Source organism: Morone saxatilis, unplaced genomic scaffold (genome assembly GCF_004916995.1).
Source record: "Morone saxatilis isolate NCDOM2014 unplaced genomic scaffold, NCSU_SB_2.0 Contig16, whole genome shotgun sequence".
In the NCBI taxonomy this organism is placed as follows: Eukaryota; Metazoa; Chordata; class Actinopteri; family Moronidae; genus Morone; species Morone saxatilis.
This window is the reverse complement of record NW_023339718.1, coordinates 14,548,333-14,561,125: the sequence shown is the minus strand read 5'-3', so window position 1 is coordinate 14,561,125 and position 12,793 is coordinate 14,548,333. Positions and strand designations below refer to the sequence as shown.

Below are 12,793 nucleotides of genomic sequence, written 5' to 3'. Positions count from 1 at the left end.
CTACATAAGACTCTGCCTCAGTATTAATTAGAAAAGGAAGGCAAGGATTTATCGCCTTATGTTTCTGGCTCACAGCCTTGAATATGGAGCATTGTTTGAGGAAATATTCCATGGGCGAGTTATGATAAGTGTGAGGGTGGCGGCTGATGCTGTCCAGTTAGAAAATGGGTTAGAAATGAGATAAATTGCAGGTGAATCATGCCAGACATTCAGTGTAAAGTCAGGCCTTTTTTGGTTCTAGGAATAGCAGTATTAACTGGAGACCAAATATAGCATACCCGCAGGTCTATACATAGATATAATTACAGAGGTTGAAGCCGTGGGAGACATGGCTAAGCAGTTTTTCTGCAATTGCAGGTATAACCAAAACCTCCAATCATAATGAAACAGGCTGCAAACCCGTCATTACTGGGATCAACTGCTTCATCACGACAACCTGACGAGGGAATAATATTTTCATGATTTGTTCCTTCTCATAAGCAAACCCACAAAAATACGAATGACTCAAACACCTGCTAGGCAATGAGAAATGAATCCTGGACAAACAACATTAGAAGAAAACAAATAGGTTGCTGAAGAAAAGACCAAAGAAACAAAAAGAGGGGATTGTGGTTAACACTGTAGTCCTGGCATTCAACAGCTAACCGCATGCATGAGCACAATCTCTGACACACACTAGTTTTCTATTGTGATTGTTGAGGACAGAGCTGAGCCTCCTATGGCCTGGCATGGTGTTTGTATCTATTAAACTAAAACTGCAACAGGGAACAATACTTGGAAGTAGAAACATGTACCAGAGCATTCTTAGGAAATCAACAATGCAGAGAGAGAAAAAAAAAGTACAAAACAAAACAATCAAACTGCATCTCGACACGAATCAAGCCTGATTGAGAAGCGCATCGAGAACTCAAGAGGGACCAGACCAGCAGCTCTTTTACGTAACATTTATGTAACCTCACAGCTGCCTGCCAGCGTCTGCAGAGTAGCCATGGGAATGAAATGGTGCATCATTGCCATTAGGAGTAGTATGTCTGATCAGCTTTCAGTTCCTTTTGAACCTTGTTTCATACTGAGAAAACACATTGAGGCACAGGGGCCCTCTTTTTCCAAGACTGCAGTAAATCCTGGCCATGGTGAGCCTTAAATCCCCCATATGAGATTCCTGTAGGTCCAACTGTGTGTCTACATATCGGAGTACTGCTTACTTTGCACCTTCTCTAAATCCATTTCATCTACACAGAAACCTCTGTGAGCTAACTTGAGGTGATGTCAACCAGCAGTTTTCAATAATGATACAAATGTACAATCAAGGTGAGAGTTTCTTCACTATTATCCTCAGAATCAGACATTGTTCCTGTGACTTACGATCTACATGGTGTCGAGCCCATTTCCTTGCTTACATTTTTGCCTAATTGCTTCACTTTTTCAAAATGCTGTAGACAATCATGCTTGACAGATAAACTGCAGACACATACCCACGAGTTACTGCATTACCAGGATTTACACATTAGTCTTAGTGAAGGTCGGCCACCTCCCCATGAAACAAAGACCACCGCAGCTAATATCAGTAAAAAAGAATACACTTTTGCCTTCATCGCCAAAAGAGCAGAGGTACCATTTCACACAACAAACACCATTTACTTAATAAGTGTGGCCATAATCATCTACTAACTGAATTTATCATAAGATAAGAGATACATCAGGTACGTCTGAGTGGCTCATCACATTGGCTAAACAAATATTCTAGGCTACATCCTGATAACTTCATGTTTAGATCACAGAAATATGGCTTTAATGTTAATTTGGAGAAGTGTGAAAGCAAGTAGGGAAATAATTTATATACAGACAGCAGAATTAAAAAAATCAATACACTAAAAAAAAAACTGAGTTTCATATTTTCTGTTCACAACAGGAGAATCGTCCTACCACAGTTAAAGCGTCAATCCGCCCCAGGTCAAGACAAACCTGAGAAAAAGCACAAATTAATTCCAAGTGTCCAGTCATAAACTATGTAAAATATTAGTTATGGATGAGCAAAAATATGGCCTCTTTCCACACAAACTAACTAAAGGTTAAAACTGAATCACTTTTACTGTGATGAGTACAGACATCTCTAGTTGTAAATGTACGTCTAGAATAATAGAAACCCATCAGTTTCAAGTGCAGATTGCGTTATGTCTATAAATTGAAGAGCAAAGTTGCTCCACGACTTTCCGCCAACGAAACACAACAAAACTTTATTAAAAAAAGTTTGGATTTAATCAGTCTCTCACATGAGGCATCAATGTGGCTCTTGAGCAAATCTGCCAACAAATATAAATATTTACACTGAGTACTGAGCTGTGCGTCATTGTAAAGAATATTTCAGACAACACATATTACATACCTCAATTACGAGATTACAAGACAAACAACAGAGTTCTGGCAGCATGAAAAGACAAAAGCTGATTCGTTTCTATATTCCTAGTACTATTTTTTAGTTTCCAAACTTAATTTGCTAACCTAGACACATGAGAACAAATGCTTCTCTCCTGCCAGGAAAAGCCTTTCAACTAGCCGGCTCTCTTCTGCCTGCAGGGAGTCTGAGGGGGTGAGGGAGCCCCAACAATACCTGATCTAAGGGGGTCTGAGGGATTTAAACCTCATACCAGCCTCCTACACAGACACACACTTTCACATACACATTTCTAACTGTTGCCTCACTTTGTGAACTCGTATAATCTGGCGACAGGAGTAGAAAAAAAAGTGTACACGTGTGGGGCTTTGTAGCTCCAGGAGGGCCAGTGGATCACCAGAGATGGAGGGTGACTTTCAGACCATGAACAGAGCAAATCCCTCTGACTGTTCAAATATCATCTCCTACTAAAAGTACCCAAACAGCACTGACTCTGACACGTAGTAGCACCGGGGAAACAATACCTTTCTGTTCACAGGATTAAAAGGCGCATGCATGCACAGAAACATATTCAGAGCCTGAGACGACGGTCCAGACCGGAATAAACTGGACCAGAACAGCTGGACTTGTTCTAACGGGAGGCACTCACGGAAAGTACAGAGGAAGTCACCACAACCATGGTAACGCGCAGGCATCATATGAATTACGATGATCAACACACTGGCATGCACACATACACAAACACACCCACACACACACCCACACTCCTATTGTCTGGACTAAGTATTAGTATAGTTAAGACCACCCACCTTTCACTCTGATCAAAGAGCATGGGGAGGAACAATCGAGCCATTCATGTAATCTGTATCTAAGTGAGATTAAGAAGGGGAGAGTGCGAGTTTAGGATTCCTATTACACATCAGGTTTTGTGACTTGGTCTGCTAATCAAAATGGTCTCAACAGCGAACTCAACAGCAAACGGTGACTCATTAGCAGCACCGCAAAGTCCGGAAACCATCTTTTCATGTTGGCCCTCAAACAAGGAAACCTGCTGTTTTCACACTGTAGTCGGCTTGTACTTTCTTCACTTGAGAACAGATGATTGTGTGTAATAGAGCTGCTCGCTCCTTGAGGAAAAACGCATATTTATTGTTTTTAAATCTGTAGAGACGTAGAGCATGCCGAGGCACAATAACCGCTGGAGGGCAGAAAAATAAATATGTCCGCGTGTTTGAAACACAGGCAGGAAAGGGACCGGGCCCAAGCTGACCAGGGGGTCATACACTTACAAACACACACACAAAGACAGGAGCCGTGAGGTAGGAATGACGTAATCACCACTCAACCTTTATGCATGGGGCGCCGGCCGCAACATGGACTAAGAAAGAACATTATCATTCATCACGTTCCTATACCTGCCTAATTTTCCTTTCCTAGCTCAACAGATCAGGCCACTGAATTTACCCTTTGAGTTAAAACGGTTTCTGTTATTGCCATTTAGGAAAACCTGGTGACAATGCTGGCCGGTACGAGCGTTCCAGCACTGATTATGTGTCCCAGCGGGGCTGTAGAGCCGGTTCACACAGCGGGAGTGTAGTGGAGTGCCTGGGGGAGACGACAGCGAGTCAGACAATGACGGGAACACAGTGACAGTGCCTCGGCCAGAGGGTGAAATATGGCAGCAGAGGTGACAAACATGAGGGGAGGGAGGGTTCTGCATGAGAGACAGTGAGCAGAGATGGGCAAGGGAAGGACGAGAGGCTGGCTGAGAGAAGAAAGGAGAGGAGATGAGGAAGATGAGGGAAGTGACTAGAGATATGGGGAGAAGGCACAGTGGGGAGGAAAAGAGGCTGAACTATGTTGCCTGCAGCCTTGTGCGAGAACAGAGGAGGAGCTGGGTTCTCCAGTCATTGCTGACCTGTGGCTTACAAGAACAGCCTTTAGACACACAAAAGAAAAAAGAGATATGACAGATTGGGGTTGAGGCCTCTGGCAAAAATACACACAGCTGGCTTCCACTAACCTTTCATCACGATTAATACAACTTTCTTAGAGCCGAACTTAGTGGAAAAGCAAACGTGCCGATATTGTTGAACAGTTTTACAACAAAGTTCATACACTTACTTATTTCATACACTGACTATAGAAAATTAATTTACTCAATATAGGTAATATAATAAAGGTCAATTTACCTTTTAGCACTTAAAAGATGTCTCCTAAGACATCTTCTCAAATGTCTGAACTTTCCTCCAGAATCCCACCTGAATGCACCAAGCCTCAAAACACAACAGCCTTTGGTCTGAACTGCGTTATGACCATTGACAGTATGAAACAACTTAATATCTACAAGTTGACTTTCATACTGTGACCTGAACTTAATACTAATATTTGGCCACATTTTTAATAAAGTAAATTCAAATTAGTGAAATCAATTAAGTGTATAACTAACAATTCTTGTCATTAGTGATTCATCTACAGATTGTTTTTCCAATTACTTAATTGTTTGGTCTACAAAACGTCAGAAAATAGTGAATAATGGCTGTCACAAACTCCTGAAGCCCAATTTATAGCTTTTTTTTAATTAACTCTCTGAAACCCAAATATTCAACTTACATCACATTAGACAAGAATAGCAGAGAATCCTCTCAATTAAAAAGCTGGAAATTGGGAATCTTACGCATTTTTGGGACAGAAAATGACAAACATACATTTTGTCAGCTGACTAATTGATGAATTGTTCTAGCTATAGAATAATATATATAAAAAAAACACACTTTTCTGTTCAGACAACTTTTTTACTTCCATTAGGACTCCAGTCTAAACCAGCCAGGCACCGTCCTATGTGCTCCAGTAAAGTAGTTTGAGACTAAAGCCCTGTACAGGATATGACTATAGAGGGTCCCAGACTGAGAGGATCAGTCCCTCAATATACCCTCCTCAGGGCAACTTATGAGCTAGAGACCACAGCGACCCCGGTGAAGGAAATTGGCATTAGAGCAAATTAAAAAAAAAAAAAACACACAAAGAAGTGGAGGAAGAAAGTAACAGGCAGCTGAGTGAGGCACTGCCAGGAGAGGAAGGACCGGGCGAGAGGTAAGCAGAACTAAGAGGATGAAAGCTGAATTATGGGAGGTTTGTTAACTTTGTCCGTGCTGAGCCTGAGCTGCATAGGGCAGCAGGTTGTGTCTTGTCAGTGGAACAGTCTTGACACATTGCAGGAAACTTATATTGTTCTGTACAAGCTGTTTCCCCCTAATAATAAGAGAAAGGACTGGACAAGCCTTAAGAGGGGGGGGGGGCATTTACTGAGAGACAAATAGCTCTAAACGGTGAGAAAGTACCCAGCAAAAAACAAACTAATAAATACTGTGGGAGAAACACTAGGGGTTATCAATCATCCTTCAGCACCCGGCTTTCTGGCAGGTTCTTGGCTGCTGGCGCTCGGATCTCAAAGAAAGGCCTGGTGCTCCGCTACACTGCACTAGACTGTATGGAAAGACTCAGGCACGTATACCTAAGAGCCACTTCAACTAATCTGATCAAACCAACAAATACTCGAGCCAGATGTATTTGTTCGCCTGAGAGACACTTATGGAGATGAATGAGCATTACTATGACGCTTACCATTTGCAATGATTACATTTATATGCACACAAGAAACCAGATTACTGAGATAAATCAGTCAAGGCAGGAAACCCGTTTACAATAGAATCAGATGTCACCCCGTGTTTTCTTGCAAAATCCGTGGATAAATTTAAACATAGCAAGTGAACATTTCATTGACTGCATATCTGTATTTAAACACTGCAAAAAACTACTTATTTAATGGTTCACTTGATAACAGGAAAACCAATACAGTTTCAGTTGTAGCCTGGACTAATTTCCTGATGAAGAAGCACAGTTATGAGAGGCGACACATCCTGCTCCATGAGTGGTTCCCTGTCCTGGTATTTATACACATTCACATGTAAACGAACATTCAGAAATCAGATTCATCTTAATCCCTTTGCCCGATAGTGAAACCTTTTTTTTTTTTTTTTTTAAACCAGTGCACCATACTTATTTTTACAAACACAGATGAAGATAAAAGTTGTGTGTGACCAAACAGGAGATAATAAGCCCTCTTTAGGGACACATGATGCCATTTCTAAATGTGGGGCAGATATCTTAAGATAGATTAACCCTCTGTATTTCCTGACAGTAATGGCTTTACCAGAAACTCATTAGACACAGTCAAACTAAGTTTCAACTGTTTTGTGTGATACCAGTATAAAAAAAAGACAGTTTAGAAATAAAAATGTCGTCTTCATTGCTCTACTATAGAGTTGTCCCTGTGTGCGCACACTCAGACTGTTGGCTACACTTTTACAGTAAATGATGTCTAACAGTGAATAGAATGAAAAGCAAAACATAAAGAGAATTAAATCTAAGAGTTACACCAAAACTATAATCAAGAAGTCAGACAAACAACAAGCTTGGGGGCTTGATGTAGATTGGGGCGGGGGTCAATGGTGGCAGGAAACATGGTTTTGTTCATCTCAAGTACCAGAGGAACACTCAATGGTTCGAGGAAGGTCACAACACAAAACAACTCTACAGAGCACAATTCAATTGGTAGGTCCTGTAAGGACAAGCAGTGGAAGAATTTCACCTTGGATGCTGCTGGACCAACTTGCACAAAAGCTCAAGTACATTAGGAAATTCACGTAGAAACAGCGACCAAATCATCTGAAGTTGCTGCATCAGCAAATTCAAGAATGAGACTGTAGGAGCCCTGAACAAAGAAAACTCGGTGCTGAAGAGAACAGAGTTGAGCTGGACTCCGGTCAGCCTGACGCCCTGCCAGACCACCGGCTCCGAGTCCTGAATGAGAGGCAGGTGGGAGGTCTGGGCACGCACGGGCAGGTGGGGAGACAGGCTGACTTCCAATTAAAAACTGAGTAAAGTGGGCTGAGCTGAATAAAGTCATTTGCAACAACAGCCCATACACTGCCTGCATTTTTCCTGAATTAGGACGCCAACAAATTACTATTTTCCATCATCAGTCTGACAATTACTTTCTTGATTAACTGTTTCGCCTAAAAACTCCAAAGATTACATTTATAATCATATAATAAAATAAGCAAATCACCACATTTGAGAAGCTGGAGCCAAAGAATGTTTGGGTGTAAAAAAAAATACCCAAATAGTTAATGAAACATTAACATATATATCAGACATAAAGCACAGCACAAGCATGTGAATCTAAATTATTATTATTCAAATTACATTTTTAAAGTTTTAGGTGTTTACTTTGGTGCTAAACAAATAATATCTAACAAAATAGTGATGTAGTATTATTGTTAATTATATATTATAGTACCGTAGAGGAGTAACACAGAAGCAGGAAAATCCTATTAACTCCTCTTGCATGAGAGGTTATCAGCTGAACATGTTGCAGTGAGGTGTATGTGTGTTGTATTGCCACTACTGTGTCCTCTCCCTTCTGGACAGCAGGAAGCTGAGGAGCGTGCAGGCAGACACACACTTGGTTCTGTTCCAGCAGGAAGTATCTGGGACGGGTTGAGACTGGATGAGATGTGCTGCCTCTATATTATATACAACACTCTTTTCCTACGTTTGTCCCTCCTACTGTTTCCGCTCTTATGTTGTCCCTCCCTGTACTTTTGAACAATCTGGCAGTGTCATCAAAAACACCAAATGTAAGCTACACATCACTGCAATTAAACAGGGAAGTAAAGTAAATGTGTGCTGAAGGCACAAAACACGGATCTCTGACACAACCAGGCTGCCAGTAAGGATGGGTACGTGATTTTGCTTTATTAGTTTAGTGTCTTATTCAAAGATCCACTTTCTGATGGATAAACCATACAACTCTAGATGGGACAAAAATAAACACATAACACGCTTCAAACATCCCCAACATCCTGACAAGTGCTTAGACATTCCAGCTTATTCACTGTGCCAAGAATCAAATCTAGGGGAAAGATGACTGGATAGACTGTATATAGAGAACAGTGGACAGCCAAAGTGTGTGTGTGTGTGTGTGTGTGTGTAATGAAACCCACCCTCCTCTTCAGGCGATCCCTCTCCCTCAGTGTCAGTGTGTCAGCCTTGGCTATAACAGGGACTATGTTGACTTTGCTGTGGATGGCCTTCATGAATTCAACATCCAGAGGCTTTAGACTAGCGAGCAAAATGATAAAAAAAAAGAAAGAAAACAACATAAAACACAAAACACAATTAGGACACAGTTGAAAACAGAGGATAAAGGACACAGAGGAGGAGAGTAAAACACAAAGAGATCGGGGGAAAGTAGCGGAGCAAGACGGACACAGGAGATTATATAATGTAAGATTAAGTCATGCAACACTGCTTAGTTTAAGTAACTGATTACATTAACTTAAATATAGACAAAGAACTACAGTTCAGATGAAATTCACCCCTTTTCACCACCTCATTGGACCTTTAGGCTAGCTAACTAGCTCTCCCTTGTTGGCATTAATTTCACCCCATTTTGCTGATGGGTGTTACAGTGTGGTGAATGTAAACTGCTCATAATTAAAATACACACATACTACAGTGCGCTTCAGAAGGGAGATCAGATCTACTTCTGAGTAAACAACAATATATATATACATATATATACACACATATATACAGATATACATTAACTTCAGTTCACTGTTGGTGTCTGTGTGTGTGTGTGTGTCTAATTACCCGTGTCCGAATGGTGATATGAAATAAAAGCAGCAGTGCACCCTGTTGTCCACTATGTGCCTTCGGTTCAGCCCGCTCTCATCGTGGAGGTATCGCTCAAACTGATTGTCAATGTACTGGATGATGGTCTTGAAGCTGAAATCAGAGAGAGACACACATTAACCTCTTTAAACACACCAAACAACCATGTAAACACTAGTTTACCACCAGCACTGAGAATGATGATGAATGTCAGTTTTAAGTATAGGTCTAGGATCATCTTCACCGCCTGTAGTGTAGCTTTACGTGTCAGGAGATATCTGTCACTGTTGCACAATTCTGTACCTCCAGAAGTGTGATAGATTGATAGTTTCAGTTAAAAGGACGTCTGGACTATAAGACTCACTTTTTAAAAACTATATAAGCTGTTTTCACTTTTTTTGCTGACTGATGACTGATTAGCTGGTGTGATAAAAGTTTTAACTGATGATGTTTTGTTGTAAAAACACCTCCATAGTTCTTTAAATGTGTTAAAATGTACCAGACTTCAGTGCTCTCTGGTCAGTTAAGGAGCCTATAATGCCTCATCGAACTGTGCTCAATTTATTTACTTTTATATTCTTTTAATAGTGTAATTATTGAGGTGACAAATTCTGCAGAGAGAAAATAAAAGCGAGGTGTTTCTGTTATTTCATCTCTCTTGCAGTTGTGTCCTTTTTAATAGCCTTTGTGGGAGAGTATGTAGGTCCGGGAGTGTAGAAATACATCAATGCGAGGGCAATGAACAGGAAAAAGGACGGAGAGACGACACTGACACCACAAGCATGAGGATGCAACACAAGCAAACACACACACACAGTTTAAAGAAATGTAGACATAGGGAATGCAGAGGGAGGAGAGGTAGGAAATAGGGAGTTTGGGATGAAAGTTGAGAAAGGGAGTAGTTGAGGACAGGAGGGAAGGATGAGAAAGCACGCTAGACAGGAAATATGTCCTAAGCTTTTATCACTCCCTTCTCTTTTCACGGCACATAAACACACCAGTCCTGGCTGTTGATGGCGTCGCCGTATCCAGGGGTGTCAACCACGGTGAGGCGAAGCTTCACTCCTCTCTCCTCGATCTCCACAGTCGATGCCTCAATCTGCACCGTCCTCTCAATTTTCTCTGGCAAGTGGAAGAACAGGAATAATAAATGGGTGGCGTAACAGAAGAGACAACCTCAGTACCTGGATTCATAACATTAATATAAAAAAATCCTGCCTGAACTACGTGCTTACACAAGCCACTGAGCTGCCACAACCGCAGGCGTCTCGAAGGTGGATACGCCTTAAAAAATGAAATCATGGGTTTTGTCATCTAAAAGGGTAATGTATTTTCTTACATGCACAAACTGACCGAGGAGGGCACGGATAAATGTTTTCAAGCCAGAACAAGTCCTAACCTAAGTCAAGTGATAAGCAGGGCAGGGTCATATTTTGAGACTAAGACATTCCCAACATTCCTCTTGAAATAATGCTCTGCAGGAGACATTGCAGCAGACATTTCTCTATTATTACTGTGTGTGTGTGTGTTCTGGGGAGTATACCTGCAGCACCAGGGATGTAGCGCTCGGGGTAGAGGTCAGTGAGAAACAGGCTGTTTATAAGTGTCGATTTGCCCAAACCAGACTCCCCTGAAAAAAACCAAAGAGACTGTAAAATACAGCTCTATTCTCTATAGATACGAATACAGTCCACATTAAAAGAAAAGAGTGATCACTCACCTACAACCATTAGGGTAAATTCAAACCCTTTTTTCACTGATTTTCTGTGCACTTGGTTTGGGAGGTTGGCAAACCCGACATAACCTGTTGCATCTGGGAACTGTGGAGCACAAAAAGACAATCAAATTGTTCAGAATTAGGGTCAGAAACTGAAAATAATAAGGAAATATTGAAGTAGTAAGTATAGTACATATGTATTGACTCATATTAAAGGGATTAACAATTATGTGATTTTAGTGTTACATGATTTCTTACGTTTTACTACTCTAACCAACTACTGCCTAACATTACGAGGTGTAAACATACAAGGTGAGTGTGTAAGAGTGAGACTGACGGTGATGCATATTATTGAGAAATTCCGACAAGCAATAAAGCCTCGCCATGAAACACTTGCATTTATACAGGATATCCTCTCTGGATGCCTGTGAAAGCGTGCGTGGATGAGATTACAAGTGCCATGAGTCTTAATCACCACATATTAGAAACCCCTCCTGTAGTTAAGAGTAAAAACTGTAATGTGTTACTTACCTTCCCTTTCTCTCCAGATTGAGACATTGCTGCTGGTCACTGGATGTCTGACGAGCCTGCTGGTGGAAAAACAAAAAGAAACAAACTCAAAGAGGTTAATGAAAACAGAAACTCTTTATTAGTATTATCTTCATGTGGCTAAATATTTTTTACATAACTCCACCTTGGGATATCTATGTTGTAACTCTGCACATTAAGTCCACGTTGAAACGTTCGTTCAGGCTGACGACTACACTGTTTTTTCACACTATCACACGGAAGGAGAACAGATTAAGAGCTCTGGGCAACAGGTTAGTTCCCAGACTCCCATTAAACCGTTACAGTCTTGTGCTCCTGCCCCGCTCTATGACTCTGGGCAGACGACAAGGCAACAAACCAGCTTGATAAATCAGCTACATAATGACTGAGCCGGAAGAACAGGCTCCATTTTATCACCGACACACTGGCCCTTGACAGGTGGAGTGTGATAAGCATTAGAGAGAGGCCGGCTGCCGTGCGCTGCCAAACGAGGATGCACTCTGATTATGTAATGTTAGGTTGGTGGAAACGAGGCGGCCTGGGAATCTGGAACTGACCTTTCTCCAACGACATGCGACAAACACACATTAGAGGACACTTGGGGAAACATCTCACACTGTTGAATCAATTAGATGGTAGTTGTGGGGGGGGGCTGTATCTACATGAAAGTGGGCAGAGATCTCTCATACTGACAGGGTGGTTTCACCGAGCCGGCAGGGAGAACAATGGTTGTTTATCCCTCTGGTTCCTGAAGCCTTTCCTATACAGGGCAGCTCAGCTGGGGCAGGAGGGAGAACACGTGCCTCACCCCTGACCACATTCAGGACCGACCACAGCAAGGGGAGACACCGATACCTGAAGGTAGAGGAGTGCCAGCTCATGAGGGGCTTTGTCTGGGGATTCATCATTTAAAACAGGGGCAAAAAAAGCACAGAAATTAAAAAATGAGCACCCAACATGAATTAGATTGTAGATATTGAAGACCAGAAGAGTTTTAGGAAGCTAATTTAACTCGAGCTGAAACGGTTAGTCAGTTAATCGCTTGGAATAATTGGAAACTATTTTAATAATCTATTTATTAAAGTCATTTTTAAAGCAAAATACCAAACAGGTACAGGTACTAGCTTTACAAATGTGAATATTTGCTGGCTTTATTAATCATCCGTGACAGTAAATGAATAATTTGGGGCTTGGGATGATCGGACCGGTCAAAACAAGTGTGATGGACAGTCTACAGACCAAATGATTCATTGTCTAGTTGAGGAAATAATCTGCCACTAGTGTGGTTTAATCATTAGTTTGAGCTCTAACGGAACAAAGACAACAATAAATGCACTTTCATTGTTAATGAACATCTAAATGTAGTGGCGTGTCTCACACACACACACACA

General features: G+C 41.4%; 1 protein-coding gene across 4 annotated transcripts in view; it reads right to left on the bottom strand.

The window, feature by feature from the left end:
• The window catches only part of zgc:63587 (uncharacterized protein LOC393431 homolog), a 23,072-nt gene that overhangs the window by 7,069 nt on the left and 3,210 nt on the right, over positions 1 to 12,793 (bottom strand). The window contains exons 1-7 of one of the 4 annotated variants that reach the window (XM_035658370.1): positions 12,096 to 12,117; positions 11,385 to 11,440; positions 10,857 to 10,956; positions 10,680 to 10,766; positions 10,135 to 10,258; positions 9,116 to 9,250; positions 8,464 to 8,581 (exon numbers count right to left, since the gene is read on the bottom strand). In XM_035658370.1, coding sequence (XP_035514263.1) covers positions 8,464 to 8,581; positions 9,116 to 9,250; positions 10,135 to 10,258; positions 10,680 to 10,766; positions 10,857 to 10,956; positions 11,385 to 11,411 — 591 coding nt within the window. In that variant the 5' untranslated portion in view covers positions 11,412 to 11,440; positions 12,096 to 12,117. Of the gene's footprint in view, positions 1 to 8,463; positions 8,582 to 9,115; positions 9,251 to 10,134; positions 10,259 to 10,679; positions 10,767 to 10,856; positions 10,957 to 11,384; positions 11,444 to 12,095; positions 12,118 to 12,793 lie in introns of those variants that run through there. The other 3 variants (XM_035658368.1, XM_035658367.1, XM_035658366.1) reach the window with 3 other exon arrangements.